This window comes from Jaculus jaculus, chromosome 7, assembly GCF_020740685.1.
Source record: "Jaculus jaculus isolate mJacJac1 chromosome 7, mJacJac1.mat.Y.cur, whole genome shotgun sequence".
NCBI lineage: Eukaryota > Metazoa > Chordata > Mammalia > Rodentia > Dipodidae > Jaculus > Jaculus jaculus.
Window position 1 is genome coordinate 142,079,420 of NC_059108.1, and position 21,341 is coordinate 142,100,760.

Below are 21,341 nucleotides of genomic sequence, written 5' to 3' on the forward strand. Positions count from 1 at the left end.
GCTCAAGCAAAGCCTTGGCAAAGGCTCTGTAGCAGGATCACAGGGAACAGCAGGCTGACATTATGTTCAGTCATTTCAGTCAGAGGAGGTATCTGAGTACTGACCTGAAGAAAGAGGCAGAAACCACCAAGGTAAAGAGCACAGTGTCGGGCAGACCTGAGTCCTGAAACAGTTCTCCTGCCAGCTTCAATGCCTTCACCTTCACAGGCTTACAAAGAAAAAGGATCGTCCTCACTCAGGAGAGGACAGCTGGGCATCTGATTTGTGGTGGCTACTTCGGTGTGAAGGGCAGTGTAAGTGAAAAAGAATGTAAGAGCAACAGTTTTCAAAGAGAATAGAAAAACTGACAAAATGCAAAAGAGAAATTCTTTTCCCTTTAGTAAGCATGTGGTGAGTGTCTAGCAAATACAAGGTCCTGCGCTAAGTGATGGTTAGAAAGAACGACCATCATGTGGTTTAGAGCCTGACAAGCAAGAAGAGATGCAAAATGACTGTAATTGATCTGTTTGAAAGAGTGACTGATGAAGGGCTGAAGGAACAAACACAATAGGAAGATTCATGGCTAAAGCACAGGGAACTTTTTATTTAAAATATGTATTGAAAAAAAAATGTATTGACCAGATACTATACTCCTCACTATGAAAAACTGGTGATAAAATGTTCATGGCCTTATTCTCAAATATCTTACAGTCCAGGAGAAATGAGCACATTTAAGGACTGGGAGTGTTGGATCAGTGGTAGAGTTATTGCCTAGCTTGCACAATATCCTGGGCTCAATGTCCAGAACTCTAAATAATAATAAGGATAAATAAATAAAATAACAAGTACAGTTATTGAGTATAGTCTTTCCTCAGTATACATAAGGGATTGATTGTAGAGCCTCTGGTAGACAGCAAAATCTGTACATGAGCAAGTCTCATATAAGATGTCATTATATTTCCATGTCACCTATATGAACACCAATAGACTACTTGTTCTACATAATGAAACACAAAGGTTATGTACACAGTGGCTGCACTTTATCATTTAAGGAATAACAATAAGGAGAGTCTGCATGTTCCGTTATTTATTTGTTTTTGTAACCCACAAAGAATACAAGCATATAGGGGGCCAAGTGTACTACCTGTCAGGTCTGAGGCACCAACCTTAAGGAGCTCACCATTTATTAAAGCAAACATCTATGTTGGCACATACACTGTGATAAGTGTTAGCATAAAAGGGAGTGAGGTGGCATTTATGTAGAGCCTGGACAGATGCACAGATTAAACATGGTGACTAGGGACCATTTCTGCTCTCCTGAGAAGAGTCCATAAACTGAGGCTTGTAGACTATGATAAACACTAGGTAAACTGTTCAGAGCCCTGTGTGCTGGGAGGGAGATGGCAGGAAAAGTAGCTTGGAGCCAGAGTCTCAATAAAGGCTTTGAAAATCATCTATTACCCTGAGCTTCATATAAGAAAGATGGCAATACCTGAGCAGAGACTACCAGGATTAGACATGTGATTTAGGGAAAAACAAACAAACAAACCAACCCCACCTTTACAGATGAGGGCAAGCCATAGAAGACTGGCCAGGTGACTATATAAGAGGAACCTACAGCTGACCACTTGGTCCACTTGAGAGATAACAAAGGCCCTCAGCAGAACAGTTGATATAAGGTGCTGGAATGAACAAGACTTAGCAACGACCTAGATGTGGAGACCCAAGTCTTAAGATATGCCATCCCACAAATGTAGAGAAGAAAGAAAGGAGAGCAAACAGCTTTCACATATGTTGAATGCCTTCTGAGTAGCTTTGAGATATATTTTAAAAACATCAAATATTTTGGATGCTGGACAAGACTTAAGTGAAAATGCCTAGTACACAGGTGGAAAGTTGGATGTGACACTCAGGACACATATTTGGGAGAAATCCAGAGGTAGCAGTCTGGAGTTCAGGTGTGTTGGAGGCTATCCCAAACAGCAGGCAGGCAGAGAGCCCAGCTCACTTCACCTTCTTCAATCCAAGCCCCTCTGCTTTTTACTGGTTCTATACAGCTAAGATCTTTATGCTAGTGACTTTTAAAACAATGTTGACTTTCTCTCTCTCTCTCTCTCTCTCTCTCAAATAAATAAATAAATAAAATATTGTTTAATAATGTTGAAAATAGAATTTTCAGGGGGAAAAGAGGAAGAAATGAGTTCTTGGGGAACCACAGAAGGGTTAGAGAGCTAAGAGAATTTTCAAGTGAGAGGTGGCCAATAATAAAGCATGGTGGTACCCGCCTTTAACTGCAGTACTTGGGAGGCAGAGGAAAGTGCAATGCTGTGAGTTTGAGGCCACCCTGAGACTACATACTGAATTCCAAGTCAGCCAGAACAAGACCTCTCAAAACACCAAAAAAAAAAAAAAAAAAAAAGACTAAAGCCAGTAATTCCTAGATCACTGTTGACCTATGAGAGCCAGACAGCTATTAAGCGATGAAGCCAGGCAGCAGACGTAAGTATGGGGGAAGAGACAGAGAACTGGCGACAGCAAGGATATGTTCCCAAAAGTTTGGCAATGCGGGGAAGACAAGAGCTTGAATGGGGCAGAAGAGTAAAAGAAAGGTTACTGTAAAGTAAGAGCCCACACAGCAGGCCCAGAAAAGAGAACAAGACAAAATCCACTGGACTTGGTCTCAGATCAAGATTTATTACACTTTCTCTTATACAGATAAGCTAATCAAGTCCTGGGAGGGGAAGTAACTTTTCCAAGGTCTTACTGACTCGATAGTTTATGCTTTTTTTTTAATTAGCAAGAGTAGGTATGTGGTATGAAAAGAGCACACCTTCTACCAAAAGAGACTAGCAGGCAAGGAGGACGGTGTATGCGGCGGTGCTCCGAGGACCGCCAGGCCTCCTGGCATCACGTACGGCGCAGGCCCTGCTCTAAGACTGTCACCGGCAACAGCCTTTCAGACGAGGGGCCAGGCACCAGGAAATCTTGGCCATTCTCAGGACTGGCACAACCAACCTTTTGGAGGGGCCTGTGTCTACCATCTGGTCATCTTGCTGTCCTCATCTGTTGTCTCTGAGGACGGGGTAGGAACTTGGCCTCAGCAGGTACTAGGAGAGGCCTCAGGGGGCCATAGGCCAAGCCTGGCCTCCCTCCCTCTACCTGTCTCACCTCTACTCCCTATGAGCACCACATCTCTGCCTAAAGTGAGACATTTACAAAAACTGCAAGAAGTATGGCTGTTATATGTCACTTTTTAAAAAGAATATAAGACTATTTATTTACAATAAAGTAAACAATATACAGCTGGATAGCATTCTGATACTACGAAGTTATTTTCCTGGGTTCTGCTGAATCAGTGACCCAAACACTGAAAAGATTGAGCCTAATTGTGAGGAATGAATCAGGTAAAAAAAAAAAAAAAAAAAAAAAGAAGCATTCATAGTATCAGGTTTTGTGCAACAAAGCCCTAAACTACAAATATTTGTAACCATCATCAAATCTCCATATGTTGTCTTAGAAATTCTATGAACTCCAATTTTTAGTACAGATTTTAGCTTTCAGCCCAGGAATGTATACATCACTTTTGTGGTTTGCATTTTCTTTACGTAATTTTAGTTAAAAAAAAAATAGGGGGCTGGAGGGATGGCTTAGTGGTTAAGGTGCTTGCCTGCAAAGCCAAAGGACCCAGGTTCGATTCCCCAGAACTCACATAACCAGATGCACAAGGGGCACATGGATCTGGAGTTTGTTTGCAGTGGTTGGAGGCCCTGGTGTGCCCATTCTCTCTCTTTCTCTCTCTCTCCCCCCTCCCTCTATCAAATAAAGAAAGAAAAACAAAATATTAAAAAAAAATAGGGCCGGAGGGATGGCTTAGCAGTTAGTATGTTTGCCTGCAAAGCCAAAAGACCCAGGTTCAATTCCCCAGCGAGATATACAAGGAGGCACATGCATCTGGAGTTTGTTTACAGTGGATAAATGCCCTGGTGCACCTCTTCTCTCTATCTGCCTCTTTCTCTCTCCCTTTCTCTATCTCAAATAAAGAACAAAATATATAAACCAAAAATAAAGAGAGAGAGAGAGAGAGAGAACACAGAGCCAAAGGAAGAAACATTAGTAAACAATCCCAAAACCCAAACACCAGCTTGCAAATGTCCTGTGTCAAGACCCGAGAGGACGCAAGAAGAAAATGCCCATAGCTAGGTGCTGTCACTGTGATACACCATATGCCATCTGTCTCAATCCTGAAGGACACTTGTAACGATTTTAAGGATTGAGCTGTCTCTTCCAATTTCACCTTCAAACTGGAATTTTGAAACAGATTCACCTAAGGTCCACCTTGGATCTTCATGATAGCTGCTGAAGGCAGAAGAAATGACAAAAAAAAAAAAAGCCTTTGAATATGGAAGAGGAGCGAATGAGTAATTGTTGTGAAGCAAACCTTCTGTACCTCAGATATATCAGATCCTTCTGTAAGACTAGGCAGGGGAAGGAGCAAAAACAATGAAAGAAAACGAATGGTTCTCTATCCCACTCGTCCTCCTAACCGCCCACCCTCAAAATGAAAAATACGAACAACACAGAACGTCTCCTCCCTCTTCTGGATCTGTCAGCACATTTCCAGGAGGCCTGGCCACGTCGCCACACGACTGGCTGGGGAGCAGACTGACACAGCCCAGGGTTCGTGGTGGGGCCCTGCCTGGGTGGTCTGCTGGTATCCCTTTGATTAAACTCCCAGGCTGGGAGAGCTGGAGCTGCTCCTAATGATAGCTGGGTCCTGAAATCTCACACTTGCCGGCCGGCCCACAGAAGGCCAATGCTCTCCTCTAATGCCCTGCCTCCCACTCCTCACCACAGGCTGGGCTCCTTCGCCACATTCTTCTGTGCACTAAAAGTAATAACCACACAGGGCCCTGTCTGCTCGGAGCTGCACTCCCTCACAGCACTGAGTGAGGCAGAGATAATGAGACCTCACACCAAAGCTCTACTCCAGGACCCTGTGAGCAACCTCAGTGACCCTCCCTAATGCTTCCAGAAAACACGGTTTTCAGGAAAACACATCGTCAGTGGCTCAAAGATCCCATTCCAAAAGATAACCAGCCTCTTACATGCCAAAGGGAAGGTCTAAATTTGATCTTTTCTCTGCTCAGATTCTAAGCAACCTGACAATATATTACACCTCTTTGTATTCCAAATGCACATGTACATACAAACATTTCAAGTGACCACTACTTGTGTGGTGGGGAAAGTCTGCTAAACTGTGTGCTCTAGACTTTAAACAAAGCTGCATCATAGCAGAAGTGATCAAAGAAACTTCAGGGTAAATTAGGTTCTGCTTTTAGCCATATAAATTCCCTAAGAACCTAGCCTTTAATACAAACTCTGAGTTTCTTGGAGCCATACTAATTGTGGGGGTGTTGGAGGACTCACGGCCCCTTAGCATCTTCACTAGGAAACAGGGAGAACAAAGAGGTGGCACTGCCCTTCCTCCGCCCAGCTACCTGAACCATCCAGCTAAGGCAACTCCAGCTGTACCTCAGTGCTTTCCCATCCATTTCGAGTTTACCAAGTTTCTCAGCAAGCCTCCCAAGCTCGGCCTCAACACGCCAGGACCCTCTCCAGCTCCAGCCCCAGCCACTCACTGCCGACTCCCGAACCCACACGAACCACTCAGGAGCCTGCTGTCTCCCCACAAACACACACGTTCTTGCTCTTCTTAGGGTTCATTTGAAGATGACCACTTACAAGAAGGCTGCTTTGGCCTTCTTCCCATTCCTAGCAAGAAGCTAGGGTAGGAGACCCTTTTGGTGGCTCTGTTATTCTCCATGAATATCTCTGTCATGCACGTTCCTTACCACTACTGTAATGCTTAGGTGCTGTCAACTTTACAAGACTGTGAGCTATTTCAAACTTAGGACTATGTGTTTTATCCCCAGAGCTCAATACCAATGCCCAAGATCCTTTTAAGATCTTGGTTAAAATGTTTTCCTTTAAGGGCTGGAGAGCTGGCACAGGGGTTAAGAGGACTTCCTATGCAAGCACGAGGGCCTGAGGAAGGCTAAAAGGCCTGTTGAGTTCAATCCCACGACCCACATAAGTAGATGGGTGTGGCCACATGTATCTGCTGTAACCCCAGACTCATAGAGAAGCAAAGACCTGAGACTAGCCAGAGCTGATGAAACAAAAAAGAAGAAAAAAACAAAACAGCCGGGCGTGGTGGCGCACGCCTTTAGTCCCAGCACTGGAGAGGCAGAGGTAGGAGGATCATGGTGAGTTTGAGGCCACCCTGAGACTCCATAGTGAATTCCAGGTCAGCCTGAGCTAGAGTGAGACCCTACCTTAGAAAAAAAAAAAAAAAAACACCCAAAAAACAGCAAGTTTGGGGATCAGCTCAAGAAAGAACAGGCGGAAGAACAATGGAGGCGCAGGGCACCTGCACAGCCAAGCACAAGGGGCGCAGCACAGCACAGCACAGCACAGGCGCGTGTGCACACGCACACAAGCACGCACAGTTTCCTTTAATAAATAAACACAATAAAACAAAGCTTTCTAGAAAACACCACTTAGCTGGGGCAAACGCTAAAGAGGATGAGGAAGAAGAATCATGAGTTCAAGGCCAGCCTGGATTATACCTTTAATAAAAAAAGAAAATGCCACTAAATGACTTACTAGATTAGGTAGTTGAAACTATAAGCAAAAATGTTTTTTTTTCATAAATATTGAGATATTTCAATTTTCTATACAAATCCTCAAAATAGTACAAATAATTTAAAATTAGCTTTCCTTATGTATGAAGTCTCTTAGGTCCTTGAATTCCAGATGAAATTAAATGTCAGAGTTTACAGGATATAACTAAAGCAGTGTTCAGAGGAAAATGCATAGCCTTAAATACAGCAAAAAAAATAAAAAACCCAAAAAGCCAGAAGGAATGAAAACAATTTAGGCAAAGAACTCAAGATGTTAAGAGTTTATAAAGCAGAAAGATAAGTAAAGATAAAAGAGAAAACAATGAATCTATCCAGAATTAATTCCATGAAGTGGGATGGATATACCCATTTAGCATACCAAAAAGTAAGAAAGAAAGAAAGAAAGAAAGAAAGAAAGAAAGAAAGAAAGAAAGAAAGAAAGAAAGAAAGAAAGAAAGAAAAGCATAGGCACCAAGCTAGAATTGGAGATAAGGGAAGTAGGAGGTCAGAAGAAATCAAAAGCACTTCAGAGTGATTTCTGGACGCGCAGAAGCTCAGGGATGGGAGCGCAGCCCCCGCCACTGTGGACGCCTGCCTTTCCCTTGGAGTTGCAGGCGTTTATCACTTGCCCGTAAGAGGAAATGAAAGCAATTTTCCTTTAAACACAGCTAAAGAAAAAAGAGCAACTGGTTAACAAATGTGCCACAGCCTATATTAAATCTATTTATCAAAAAACAAACAAAAAATACCCCAGATTTTTCAAACTTATAAATTAAGGAACTATTTTCCCTGAAGAGAAGTGGCCAGATACCCTACAACTGAGCTTTTCAATAATAAAATACATTTTATCCAGCAACTTGTTTTTATCAAGTTAGACACAACTTCTTTCTGAAAGTCTTTATGTCTATAATAATAGTATTCCCAAGTAGGAGGCATTCAGACTTTACAGAGATTCTTTTTACATCCTATCCTCACGCCCATGCTGTGTCTTCCTCATCAACAAATGAACTTCCTAAGGCTGAGGGAAGTTGAGAGAAGGGCGAATGCCCTACTCACTGCATGCTGCAGCACCGCCTTCGTACTGCGCCAAGCACAGAGCACCTACCGCCTCGGCGGTGCGAGCCTCTAACCCCAGCGCTCTGGGGGCAGAGGTAGGACCGCCGTGAGTTTGAGGCTACCTGAGACTACAGAGTGAATTCCAGGCAGCCTGGACTAGAGTAAGACCCTACCTTGAAAAACCAAAAAATAAAAAAATAAAAAGGTACCCTACCACCAAGACTGTGAAACTTAAGACTGACATCTAATGGCAGGTTCAGATTCTCACAAATTGAGTCTGATGGACTTTTAAGGCACTGGCACTGAGGTTCATTATAGATGACAAAGATAGACTGAAGGAGAATGGTTTCCCAGTAAGGATATATAAACCTTAGATTCCTAAAGAATTATTTAGAATTTAACAGGCTCTGCAATATATCAAATTATAGGAATAGGAAATATGTAAAGACTAATATTGAAAAGTTTTTTTTTTTTTTACAATAATCACAAAGAAAATCATGTAGTCTTAGTGCTTTTATCTTACAGATTGGAAACTAATATTGCAGTCAATGACCTCATGATAACCATGTAGCCTGCCACAAGGCCTTTCCTCGTGAATACTTCACGTTTCACAATTCCTTCTCCATTCAACATGGTCATGATATTCTTTTCCCTGTTCCCATCATTCTATCCCTAAAATATAATTCCCTTCAAGTCTGAGAATCACCCTGTTAGATTTCTTTGCTTCCTACTTCACATTAAATTTCTTTGCCTACTCCTTTAAAAGTAGTAGGACTTTCAAAAACAAAACGACACGGCCTCACGCACTGGGATACACCCCGCAAGGCTTACCTTGAGCTGCTCTATTTTTTCAACAAAGACCATGGTGCCACCAGAGAGCAGCGTGCTGCCAGCTTTCAGCACGCAGTGGACACAACCTTCCCCACATTGTTTACTTTAGACTCAATTATCATTATGGAGTCATGACCAATGGAAGAATGACACAATGGAGATCTACCAAAATATAACTGTGGGCTGGGTATGGTGGCACACACCTTTAATCTCAGAACTCAGAAGGCAGAGGTAGGAGGACTGCTATGAGTTTGAGGCTGGCTTGAGACCACATAGTGAATTCCAAGTCAGGCTGGGTTATATGCAACCCTATCTTGAAAAACAACATACATACATACATACACATACATATATATGTATGTATGTGCATGTGTGTATAACTGTGGATTTACATTATATAAAATAAGTCAACTGGAAGACTTTGATGCCATCTAGCATTAAGGAAGATGGCTTCTACTTAAACCCCATGGGGACTATGAGAGGGAAGAACAATGACAACCCAAAATTCTTAAAAGTATCATTTAATACACACACCAATACACTCTCTCTCTCTCTCACACACACACACATGTGTATGTTAAAGCCAATATCCTGGTATCTATTTCTATCTAGGTAGCTTATTGAATATCACTTCTTTCAGTCTCAGTTTCCCTGCCTGTAAAATGTACAGGATGAGAGGCACTGATTAAGGATATAATTCTTTAGTGATCACACCATGGGATATTCTGAGATCGTGAAATAAAGGGAAGTACAGTGGTGGGGGAAAAATAAAGGCAATGTTATGATATTCTGATATAAAGATTTATAAAACTAGGACTCTCTGGAATACTGTAGCAACAAAAAGTTTAAAGATCCTTTAAAATTATATTTACAGTTGAACGTTCACATCTGTTTACACATGAAATAGACCCATCCTAGCCCATTGCATACTTGACTTTGAATATTTAGAACAATCATTTTCTTTACAAATGAGCAGCAGTACTTCAGTTCTTCAGGCTGACAGCAACCAAGACTCACTGGAGAAGCAATATCACATGGGAAACAGTAAGGGCAGAGATAGGCAGGTTGCCCCATCCACCCTACTCTGGGACCCACACAGCTCTCCTGCTGTCTGTCCATACCTGCTGGGTGAGGAGATTGATGTGGCTGGCTGGGGAATACTGCCTTGCTGCCTGCTTCTCAGCAAGCCGCTGGAGTTCGGCTGTAACCAGACTCTGGCTGTAGCGTTTGTTATACAAACCATCTTCTCCCTCTTTTTGTGTTTTGGCTATTCCAGAATGATGCTTGTGTGGATGGCATGAACCTGCTGAAAAAAAAGAAAAGTTCTCAGCCACTTAAGAAAAAGCTCTGAAAACAACCAGGAGAAGCACAAAGAAATATCAGGCAAGAAACAGTGTGAATCCCAGGGCTCTTTACAGCATAAGAACCAATAAACTATCTTTAGAGAGGCATAAAAATCACACCAATCCTTATTGTATCCTAGAAATTCTTCCCTATAGCCCAAATGTTACATACATTTATTGTGTCTTTGGTTATTCTGAAGGCTTCACAAACAAGAATTTTCAGCACGGGTCGCAGTAAATAGCTAACCTTAGAATTTACTCATCTTTCTTAATTAAAAAAATATATATATTGGTGTGGGATACAGCTGAGCAAAAGAGCAAGCTGGAGGCCCTGAGTTCAGTTCTCAGCAATGAAAAACAAAAAAAACCCCAAACTTTGAAACTTAATTCCTGTTTGGCTTTGGTACATAAACACTCATCGGTAGTCTGTGGCAGCCATGGTATAATCACCCAAAATACTTGTGAAGTTCCCAAGGGAAACAGGGACAAAAAGATAAGCCAACTGTGCTTTACAAAATAGCAATAATTTTATACCTTCAAATCACTGTCTTCTCAGATTTAAATTTTCATCTATTTAAATTTAATTTACTATTTTCTATTTTATATATTCTGTACCTTGAAAATCTGGCAAAAAAACTAACATAAAACAAGGTTCATGCTTCTGATTATAAAAGTCACACATCTCATTGAAAGAAAAATAAAACCTAGAAAAGTAAAAACATTATAATGTATTTCCTTTCAATCTTATTTATTAATCAATCTTTGTAGTTCTGGGGATTGAACTCAGTGCCTCATGCTCTACCTACCACTAACAGACACTCCACAGACTATTGCCCTTTTATAAACACTAACATAAAGAAAAAAATTTAAAAAGTCCGGTATGGTTGCGCATGCCTCTAATCCCAGCACTCAGGAGGTAGAGGTAGGAGGATCAACATGAGTTTGAGGCCACCCTGAGACTCCACAGTGAATTCCAGGTCAACCTATGCTAAAGAGAAACCTTACCTCGAAAAACAAACAACAACAACAAAAAAAAACACTAACATAATGGCAATGATTCTATATACACAATGTAGTGACATTCCTTTTAGAAGAAAAACTCTCTTGGGCTGGAGAGATGGCTCATTGGTTAAGGCACTTGCTTGCAAAGCCTGACAGCCTGGGTTCGATTCCCAAGTATCCATGTGGAGCCAGAAACATAGAGTGGCACATGCATTTGCATTTGTTTGCAGTGGCAGGTGGCCCTGGCATGCCAATGCTCATTCCCTCTCTCTCTCTCTAATAAATAAATAAATAAGAAAGAGAGGGAGACTGAAGTTATGGCTCCCAGGAATGTAAAAAAAAACCCAAAAACCTCTCTTGTTCATGTTACCTTATTATTTGATAAACTCAAAATATTTACAATGGATACATTATAAGCACATTATAAAAAACACCTGTGAACTTCATGCTCCTTCCCATCACTCTGTTCCTTTTGTAAAACATTTCTGTCGTATACATGTGTGCATGTGTTTTCCTGTGTACATATACATAAATAAAATACTACATAATAATTTTCTTTTTTGTTTTTTTGAGATACAGCTTTGCTCTAGCTCATGCTGACCTGGAATTCACTATGTAATCTCAGGCTTGCCTCAAGCTCACAGCGCTCCTCCTACCTCTGCCTCTCAAATATTGGAAATAGGATGTGAGGGGCGATCTGGCTGTAACACCTGTCACCCCATTGATCGCCAGGGTTGATTTGGTTGATCTGGCTGGCTAGGCGGGTGTCCCCTTCCTCCCTCACCACTCCATGTGCATCTCTCCGGAAGGGGATGACCTTCCCCGAACAGAGGAGGACGGGTCTTTGGTCAAGGGTATACGAGTAGCTGTGCTCCCCTGCTAGAACCTCCAAATGAGCTCTCAAATATTGGAAATAAAGGTTTGTACCACCAAACCCAGTAGAGAGAAAGACAGAGAGAGAGATAGAGACCGGGGGGGGGGGGAGGGAGACAGAAACAGAGAAAAAGAGAGGGGGGTAGGGAGAAAGGAGAAAGAATGAACCAGGGCTTCTAGTCGCTACAAACTGTGTGCATCTGGCTTTACATGAATACTGGGGAATCAAACTCCAATTAGGCTTTGCAGGCAAGCGCTGTAACCACTGACTCATCTTACCAGCCTCTCACTTTTTTTAAAAATCCCTATAAAAATGGTATCCCATAGACAGTAATTTCCCAGAATTTGCTTTTGTTATTCAACACTATACTGCCCAGATTTATCCTTGCTAAGTATAGCTAAAACACATGCGTTTTATTTTCTGTCTGTTATTCTATTTTACAAATACTGCACCCTTATTTTTCTATTTTCCATCAGTGGCTATTTGGGTTGTTTCAAGCTGACTGCCGCTATAATGCACATACTCATGCACACATCCGCAGCAGAGTTCTTCCTGCAGGATGCCTAGAAGTGGGATTGCTATACAGGGTCAATGGATTTTCAAAGTGGTAACACCACAGAAACATACTTGACACTCATACAAACAAGTGCCCCTGCTGACCCATACACTCAGAAACACTTGGTACTCACTTCATCCTCTAAGTGGCTATAAAATACCATTTAGTTTTCACTTACATTTATCCGATTAACAGTGACCTCAGACAGGTAATTCCTTTTATTATTATTAAAACTGTGATTCTGGTTTTGCTTTTGCTTCATATCACAAATTCTTACAGATGACTTCCCGTATTTGACTCTAGAGGCTTTAAGTTCTGTATCTGAAGTTTGCTTTTGAAACTGGATTGCATTATGTAGTCCAGGCCGATCTTACAACCCTCCTGATCCTTCTTCCCATGGGTGTGCCACCACACGGGAAATGTGTTCTCATGCACAGTGTACGGCAGCGGTCTAACTGCATCCGACTACAGCGCCACTTGTTGATAAATCCCTACCTTCCCACTGTTTTACAATGCGTGTCTCTCATGTATCAAAGTTCCACCTGCCTTTATGATTTCTTAACTTTCTACTCTGTTCCTCTGGTCACTTCACATGTACCTTGCCAGCACTACAATGTGCTAATATATTAAGTCTTAATAAGGGGCTCCTCTACCTTACTTTTCTTCTTGAAGAGGTTCTCAGTAGTCTTGACCTTTGACATTTCTGTTATCATTTTAGAAATCAGTTTAACAAGATCACCAATAAGCCTACTGGGATTCAGACTGGGAACTAACCTGTCACTTTGACGAGAACTAAAACACTTGTGATGCTGAGTCTTCCTCTGTCCATACATGGCACATTCGGCTGTTGATTTATGCTTTCTCTGATGTCTTTAAACAACGTTTTATAAAGTATCCGTTTACGAATCTTCTTCAAAACTGTTCCCTGGGTAGCTCGCAGTTTTTATTCTATTGTCAATATTATTTTTTAAAAAAAGTTTTGCTGATGCATACACTGTGAGTATAATTAATACCCCATAAGCTAACTTTTAGTGAAGTTAAAATGGTAAATTTTATATATATTTCACCATAGTTAAAACGATTGTTTTCTAACACTTTACAACTCAAATAAATTATTTCTAAAATGTATCTGTAGATCGTTTTGTTTTCTAAGCAGATAACATATTAGCTGTGATAAATTTTATTTTCTTTTTGACTTTAATGCTTTCTTTCTTTCTTTCTTTCTTTCTTTCTTTCTTTCTTTCTTTCTTTCTTTCTTTCTTTCTCCCTCCCCTCCCCCCCTGCAAGATAGGGTGTCACTCCAGCCCAAGCTGACCTGGAATTCACTATGTAGTCTCAGGGTGGCCTTGAACTCCCAGTGATCCTCCTACCTCTGCCTACCAAGTGCTGGGATTAAAGGTATGTGCCACCATGCCCGGCTAATGCTCCCTTTCTTTCTTCTCTTTCTTATTTTTTTTTTTCTTTGTTTCCTGAGGTAGGGTCTCACACTAGCTCCAGCTGACCTGGAATTCACTCAGTAGTCTGAGGGTGGTCTTGAAATAATGCTGATCCTGCTACCTCTACCTCCTGAGCGCTGAGATTAAAGGGGAACTGGCATCTTTCTTATTTTTTTGAGACAGGATCTCACTCTAGCCCAGGCTGGAGATCTGGGCTATCCTTGAACTCATAGTAATTTCTTCTACCTCAGTCTCCCAAGTGCTTTGTGCTTTAAGTATAGGTAATAACCTTTATACCCAGCTTAATTTCTCCCCTTAAAAGTCCTACTATGCTGGCGCTGACCTCCAGGAAACATTGGACAGAAGCCACATTAGCGACCAGCCTCACCTTGCTCTTCATGCGCAGGGGAAACTTAACAGTATTTTTCATTTAGACTAACAGTTCTTCTAAACCTGAGTGAGGTACCCTCTTTTGGGTTAACAGATTTTCCTCCTCTTTTTAGCATGTTGAGAATTATCAGGAATAAGTACAGAATTTTATTAAATCTTTTTCAGCATCTATAATGATGATGATGTAAATATCATTTTTTTTCCTATTATCTGTAAATGACATGGGTAGGTTTTTCAACTGTTAAAGCTCTCAGACATTCCTTGAATATGTTTGTTTACAGTGTACTATACCTCTTCCAGATGTTGGAAGACTTGTGGCTGGCTTTTATTTGATTAGAATTTTTACATTTGTGTTCACAAATAAAGTTGGCCTATTCTTTTCCTCTCTTGCTCTGCTTTTACACAGTTTTGTTAACAAGATAAAAGAGTAACACCAAAGGATTGAGGTATATTCCTTTTTAATTTCCCATTCTCTGAAAGAGTTGAATATTGGAATCACTGAAGATATCAGAATTTACTTATCAAAGTATCTGGAGCCGGGCATGGTGGCACACGCCTTTAGACCCAGCACACGAGGCAGAGGTAAGAGGACCACTATGAGTATGAGGCTACCCTGAGACTACATAGTGAATTCCAGGTTAGCCTAAGCTACAGTGAAACCCTACCTCAGGAAAAAAAAAAAAAAAAAAAAAAAAGTATCCAGGCTATACCTTATGTTTTCTTTTCTTTCAGGGAAGAATTTTAAATACCGTGTCAAATACTTTAATCCTTATAGAGCTATGCAGGCACTCTTCATTTTCCTCAGTGAATTTTATACATCTGTAGACATTTATCCACTTCAACTGAACTGGAATAAAGATGTTGCTAGTACCCGATGCTTCTCATCTATACTTTCTTTATATTTCATGTCTGCTTTTCCTTCCTTGTATTATTTATATGTGTCTCTCATCTTTTCCTTATTCGTCTCACCAGATGCTTGTCCACTTTATTATAAAGTTTGTATGCTTTTGGCTTCGACATCCTATATCACACTTTACTTCTGAAGTATGTAATTTTGTGTGTCTTTATTATGTCTTTCTCTATTTAGATTTAGGATAGTGTCATATATCCAAAGTCAGACACACCTAGCATATCACTTTCATTTTTTCAAATGTGTGAATTTCTCCATAAACACTGCCTTTCATTGCTCTTCACACTTAAACATGCAATTTTACATTGTTCAGTTCTAATACATTTACTGACATTATGATTCTTTCCTTCCTTCATTTTTTTTTTTTTTTTGAGAGAAAGAGAAGAGAGGACAGAGAGGGGAGAGGAGGGGAGGGGAGGGAAGAGAAGGGAAGGGAAGAGACAAGACGAGAAGAGAATGAATGGGCATGCCAGGGCCTTCAGCCAATGCAAAAGAACTCCATACACATGCATCACTTTGTACATCTGGCTTACGTGAGTACTGGGGACTTGAACCTGGGTTCTTAGGCTTTGCAGGCTAGTGCCTTAACCAATAAACCTTCTCTCCAGCCCTCTTTCATTCTTAATTTTGAAATACACAGGACTGTGTCAACAGAATCCCTATCAATGCTCATGGGAGGTTTTTCTTAATGCAAAAGTAGACAAGCTGATCTTACAATATTATGAAAACAGAAGAAATATAGAAGAGCCTAAATAATCTTGACTGAGGATAATCAAGTTGAAAGAACCATCATGGTGATTTCAAAACTTATTATATACTCTAGTAAGATAATGTGGTACTGGTGTATGACAGATAAAGAACTAGTGGGGGCTGGAGAGATGGTTTAGTGGTTATGGCACTTGCCTGCAAAGCCCAAGGACCCAAGTTCGATTCCCCAGTACTCATGTAAAGCCAGATGCACAAGGTGATGCATACGTTGCTTCATTTACAATAAAGGCCCTGGAGTGTCCATTTTCTCTCTCACCCTTTCTGTCACAAATAAATTTTTTTAAAAAAATGAATCAGTGGGAATACAATTAAAACTCCAGAAATAAATTTGCATTATGATAAGGTGATTTTCAACAAGAGTGCCAAGAAAATCCAAGACAGAAAGAATAGTCTCAAATAGTTCTTAAGCAACTGAATAATCACATGAAAGAGAATGAAAATAAACTCCTACATGACACCATATATAATAAGTAGCTAAAAATAGACAAAAGACTTAAATTTAGGTAAGAGCCAAACATATTAAACTCTTAGGAAAAAAAACATGTGGGGAGTCTTGTGGCTTTGGGCTAGAGAATACTCTTATAGATATGATACCAAAATCACAAGTGACAAAAGAAAAACATAGACAAATTTGACTTTATCAAAACCTGAAACTTCTGTGCTTCTAGACACTGAATGATCTGACATGGAACTTGTATAGAAATATATAGCACAACTCAACAATAAAGACAAGCATGCCAATATAAAAACTGGTAAAAGAGTTGGGCATGGTGGCACATGCCATTAATCATAGCACTCAGAAGGCAGAGGTAAGAGCATCACTGTGAGTTTGAGGTCAGCCTGAGAATACATTGTGAATTCTAGGTCAGCCTGGGCTAGAGCGAGACCTCACCTCAAAGATTAAAAAAAGATACAGAGGGCTAGAGAAATGGCTTAGCAGTTAAGGCACTTGCCTGCAAAGCCTAAGGAGCCATGTTCTACTCTCCAGATCTCACATAAACCAGATGCACAAGATAACACAAGTGTGCAAGGTTGCACATGTGCACAAGATGGCACACATATCTTGATTTTGATTGCAGTGGCTGGAGGTCCTAGCATGCCAATTCTCACCCCCCCATTAAAAATACAAAAAAGATACAGAAACACTTTAAAAGGCCTATGAAAATCATTACTCAATATCATCAGCCATTAAAGAAACTTCAATTATAATCACACACAGACACACACAAAGACACTGACCCATAACCTCTATGATTGGTGAAATTAAAAGCATTTAATGTTAGCAAGAGCATGGCTGACTAAAAAGAGGAACTACAAATATAAATAATGTATGATCCAGCAATTCCATCCTGGCTTAAATACCCAAGAATGTAAAAACCTGTGTTCTCATGAAAACTTGTAGTATTGTTATTGATAATGACCAAAAAGTGGAAACAAATACAATGACCATCAGCTTACAAACAGAAAAAACAACTGTGGTACATCCTCATAATAGAATATAAGTCAGACATACAAAGTAATTCAGCACAATACATGCTTAAACATGGATCAACCTTGAAAACACTATGCAAAATGAAAGTCAGTCAGTTGTAAAGAACATTCACTGTGGTGGCACCAGGGACTGCTAGGAAGAGGAAAGAGTGACTCCCAGCAGGTACAGGGATTCTTGTAGGGAAAATGAAAAAGTTTTGATATATGGTAATGGTACTAGCTGCACAACTCTACGAATGTACTAATCTACTCAATTAAAAATTTAAAAAGAGAAAATTTCATTAGTATAGATTACCTATCACTAAATCTGTTACCAAAACTTAGGAAGTCTGGAGATAACAGCTCAGGGGTAGAATGCTTGCTTAGCACATGTAAGCTGGGTTCAATTCCCAACACTATAAAATAAACAGGGAGAAAACTTGGCTGGTAATATGGGTCTACTTCATTTAAAAGAAAATATTCTATCATAAGGATTCTTTAGTCATTGGTAACTATAAGGCATTGAAAAGTAAAAAGTCTATGTTGTCTGATGACAAGAGTAACTACTTGAATCAGAAAGGATGCATATAGCAGTTACACAGGTCTGTGATTATCTGCAAAGGGAAATATAGATGCTTTGTCCTAGTCAAGTCTTTATCTGCAGTACCTAAAATAACTCCTATTTTATTTGTATTAATGAATGATTGCTAGTGTGCAAGATGTAATACCCTTCCTCAGTCACAGCAGAAGGCAGCATGTGGTCCCAAAAGAAAAGGCAAAGGGGGTGGGGCTGGAGAGATGGATTAGGGGTTAAGGCACTTGCCTGCAAAGTCAAATGACCCAGGTTCAATTTCCCAGGACCCACATAAGGCAGATGCACAAAATGGCACATGCATCCTGGGCTCGTTTGCAGCGGGCAAAAGCCCTGGTGCATCCATTCTCTCTCCCTTTATCTGCCTCTTTCTCTCTCAAACAAATATAATAAAGTTTAAAAAAATGTTAAAAAAAACAAAGGCAAAGGGAAGAGGGGATAGTTTTCATTGGGCTGGGGAAGAGATGACATGACAGGCTACCTCCTAGTTTCTCACTCACCTGCCTTTGCTGAAGAGGGACGAGACAGTTTCTGGCTATAGATGTGTGCAGCACTTTGGAAAGAAGAAAAGGGGCCAATGGTGTAACTGCCTGATCGACAGCGTGGCAGACTGGCAGGGTTTACATTCTGTGTCCCAGGATGCATGGAGGGAGAAGCACCGTCAGGGACTGGGCTCAGTAAAAGTGTTGCATGGTGAGGCATGCCGGAGATAGCTGGAGGAAGTTGAGAAAAGGAATGGAGGTCAGGACCTGACGAGAGGGCAGGGGTTGAGGTAGCAGATGAGTGGGTGCCGGGAATTTTCTGCAGAAGAGTAGCAGCCGGATCAGAGGAAGAAACAGAGGAACAACTGGCATAGACTAATTTAGCCTCCTTTCCTGCTGAAGGGTTAAGTCCTATTAAAACAGAAACAAACAAAAACAGATCATTTTAGAAAAAATGGACACATAATCTCTATGAAACATTTTTAGAACATCAAAATAATGTTAGCACAAAACAGAATTCATGAAAAATACAGGCATGAATGAGTATTCATCATGAGCTTAATCAATTCTGCCTACCAGAGGCAGACTAGCAAGAAAAATTTTAGCTTATTTTGATTCATTGCTAAGAGCTTGAGCTGGGACTGCAACCACAAAGCAGGGCAGGGATGTTTTACAAATGTTAGTATAGCAAGAAAGTTTCTGTAAGCAACTGCTAGCTAATTCCTCTCCCTTTACTTTTGTCCTTGTAGGAAAACAGAAAGTGCTTGGCATTTCTAAAGAATATGGAAAAAATTATTTGGGAGTAACTAAGGGAAAAGGAAGAGCTAAAAGAAACTTCTTGCCAGGCGTGGTGGTGCACGCCTTTAATCCCAGCACTCAGGAGGCAGAGGTAGAAGGATCGCTGTGAGTTCGAGGCCACCCTGAGACTACATAGTAAATTCCAGATCAGCCTGGACTAGAGTGAGACTGTACCTCGAAAACAGAAAAAAAGAAAAAAAACAAATAAAAGAAACTTCTTTGGGTAATGCGTTAGAAGTAGTTAATACCCAATGACTACTTATTTGGGGAATTACCAGCACGCAGCAGGTCTATGTATGTTTCAAACACTCACGAGATAATCTGTCAGAAAGGATTTCTGTTGCCTGCTGCTGTTTGGGCTGCTTGATTTTCTCTTCTTCAATTGTCTCAGGGTGATCTGAAATAAGAAACAATGAACTTAGGTTCTGTTATTAATTAAATTTGTTTATAAAATATAACACAAGGATTAATTAATGTATATCCCACAAGTAATACTCATTGCTCTATTGAGTGGGCAGCCAACTGAATGATTCTCAAATATTCCCAATGCCAGATCCACCTCAGTAAACCAGGCAGATAGTTAAACCCAAAGCAGGCACCCATGAGCTTCCAACAAGCTAAGATATGCCTAGAAAGGAAATTAATACAGGTAGACACATTTTCCAAGAATTTAGACTGAGAAAATAAAAGATAATAAGTTGGCTGGTGGAAACCACTGGAGCCAAAAAGTTCGAATATGTATGAAGCAAGGCAGCCTTGTGAGACACAAGAGTAGCCCATAGTTTGTTGATAATGCTTTAGTACCTGGATATACAACATTCAGTATCTATCTTATCATGGAAGCCTTAGTTTTATTTGAGATAGTTTGATCACTATATTCAATTACATAGTCATTCTAAATTCCCATTATAACTGATTACATTTTCTTTCTATTACAGACTTTGAAACTATAGAGCCCGAAATAATCATATTTTTAGAGAACTGCTTTAAAGTCCTTGTCAAGGGCAATGTTCATACGGCAGGGGATGGAGAGATGTCTTAGCAGTTAAGGTACTTGCCTGCAAAGCCAAAGGACCCAGGCTTGATTCCCCAGGTCCCATGTTACCCAGATGCACATTATGGCACATGGACCTGGAGTTCGCTTGCAGTGGCTGGGGGCCCTGGTGCACCTATTCTCTCTCTTTCTCAAATAAATTAAAGATATGTAAGAACAGCCATCCTACAGAAAGAAAGTGTAAGGACATAGGAATTCAGCCTTCTTTACCACCTGTATGAGTAATAGTCACCACACTTACCTCTTCATGTATGAAATGAGGCTATGTTGTTTCCTTACTGAAGCCTTCATGTCCTTCTAGGTTTTCACAGTAGGTAAAGACAGAAATAGAGCTTCTGATGTGAAGTGGCTATTAACACATAAACCATGTGTACTTGCTATCGGCACTTCTCCTTTACTGTCGTGGGACCTTATGAATGCACATGTGGGCCCTCACCACTCCATTAAATATACTTTTCTCTACTCTAATCTCACTGCAAGATTTCTTAGCCTTCCTTATTCAATTCCTTATTCACTGCTGTGGGAGCCTTTTTTTATTAACTTTCTTCTTGTATTCACTCATCCAGCTCGATTCATCATAGAAAACTTTAGAAAGACAAGGGCTGTGGGGCTATGGACATGGCTCAGCAGGTAAAAGCACTTCTTGCAAGCATGCAGACCTAAGTTCAATTTCCAGAACCTATGTAAAAAGCTAGACATGGTCGCACATGCTCGTAACCTCAGTGCTGAGAAACAGGAAAGTTACTGGGGCTCCTGGGTCAGCCAGTCTAACAGTAAGACTTTGTCTCAGAGAAGTAAGGCAAAAAAGCTACAGAGAACACCCAATGTCTTCTTCTGGCCTCTGCTTGCATTCACATAGGGTGCATGCACTTGCACACACATGTGCATGCACCATTTATAAGCAAAGACAGCACACACACACAAAGACAAGGGCTATGATAGAGCAGGTTATCACACAGCTTGCAATGATCAGTGTCTAACATACAATAGGTGCTCAATAAGCATGAGACAGAATGGATGAACTAGTGACTATGAAGTTAGAAACAAACTCCAAGAATAAGCCTCACTTAGAAGGACTGCTAGTAATCCAATCATTTCATCAAATAGTAAGGTTAAC

The 21,341-nt window shown here is 40.6% G+C and overlaps 1 protein-coding gene across 1 annotated transcript in view; it reads right to left on the minus strand.

Annotated features, from left to right (window-relative positions):
* Nucleotides 1–21,341, minus strand: part of Ttll5 (tubulin tyrosine ligase like 5) — a 254,825-nt gene that overhangs the window by 117,991 nt on the left and 115,493 nt on the right. Inside the window, 3 exon segments of the mRNA XM_045154327.1 lie at nucleotides 9,671–9,855; nucleotides 18,391–18,783; nucleotides 19,484–19,567. Coding sequence (XP_045010262.1) covers nucleotides 9,671–9,855; nucleotides 18,391–18,783; nucleotides 19,484–19,567 — 662 coding nt within the window.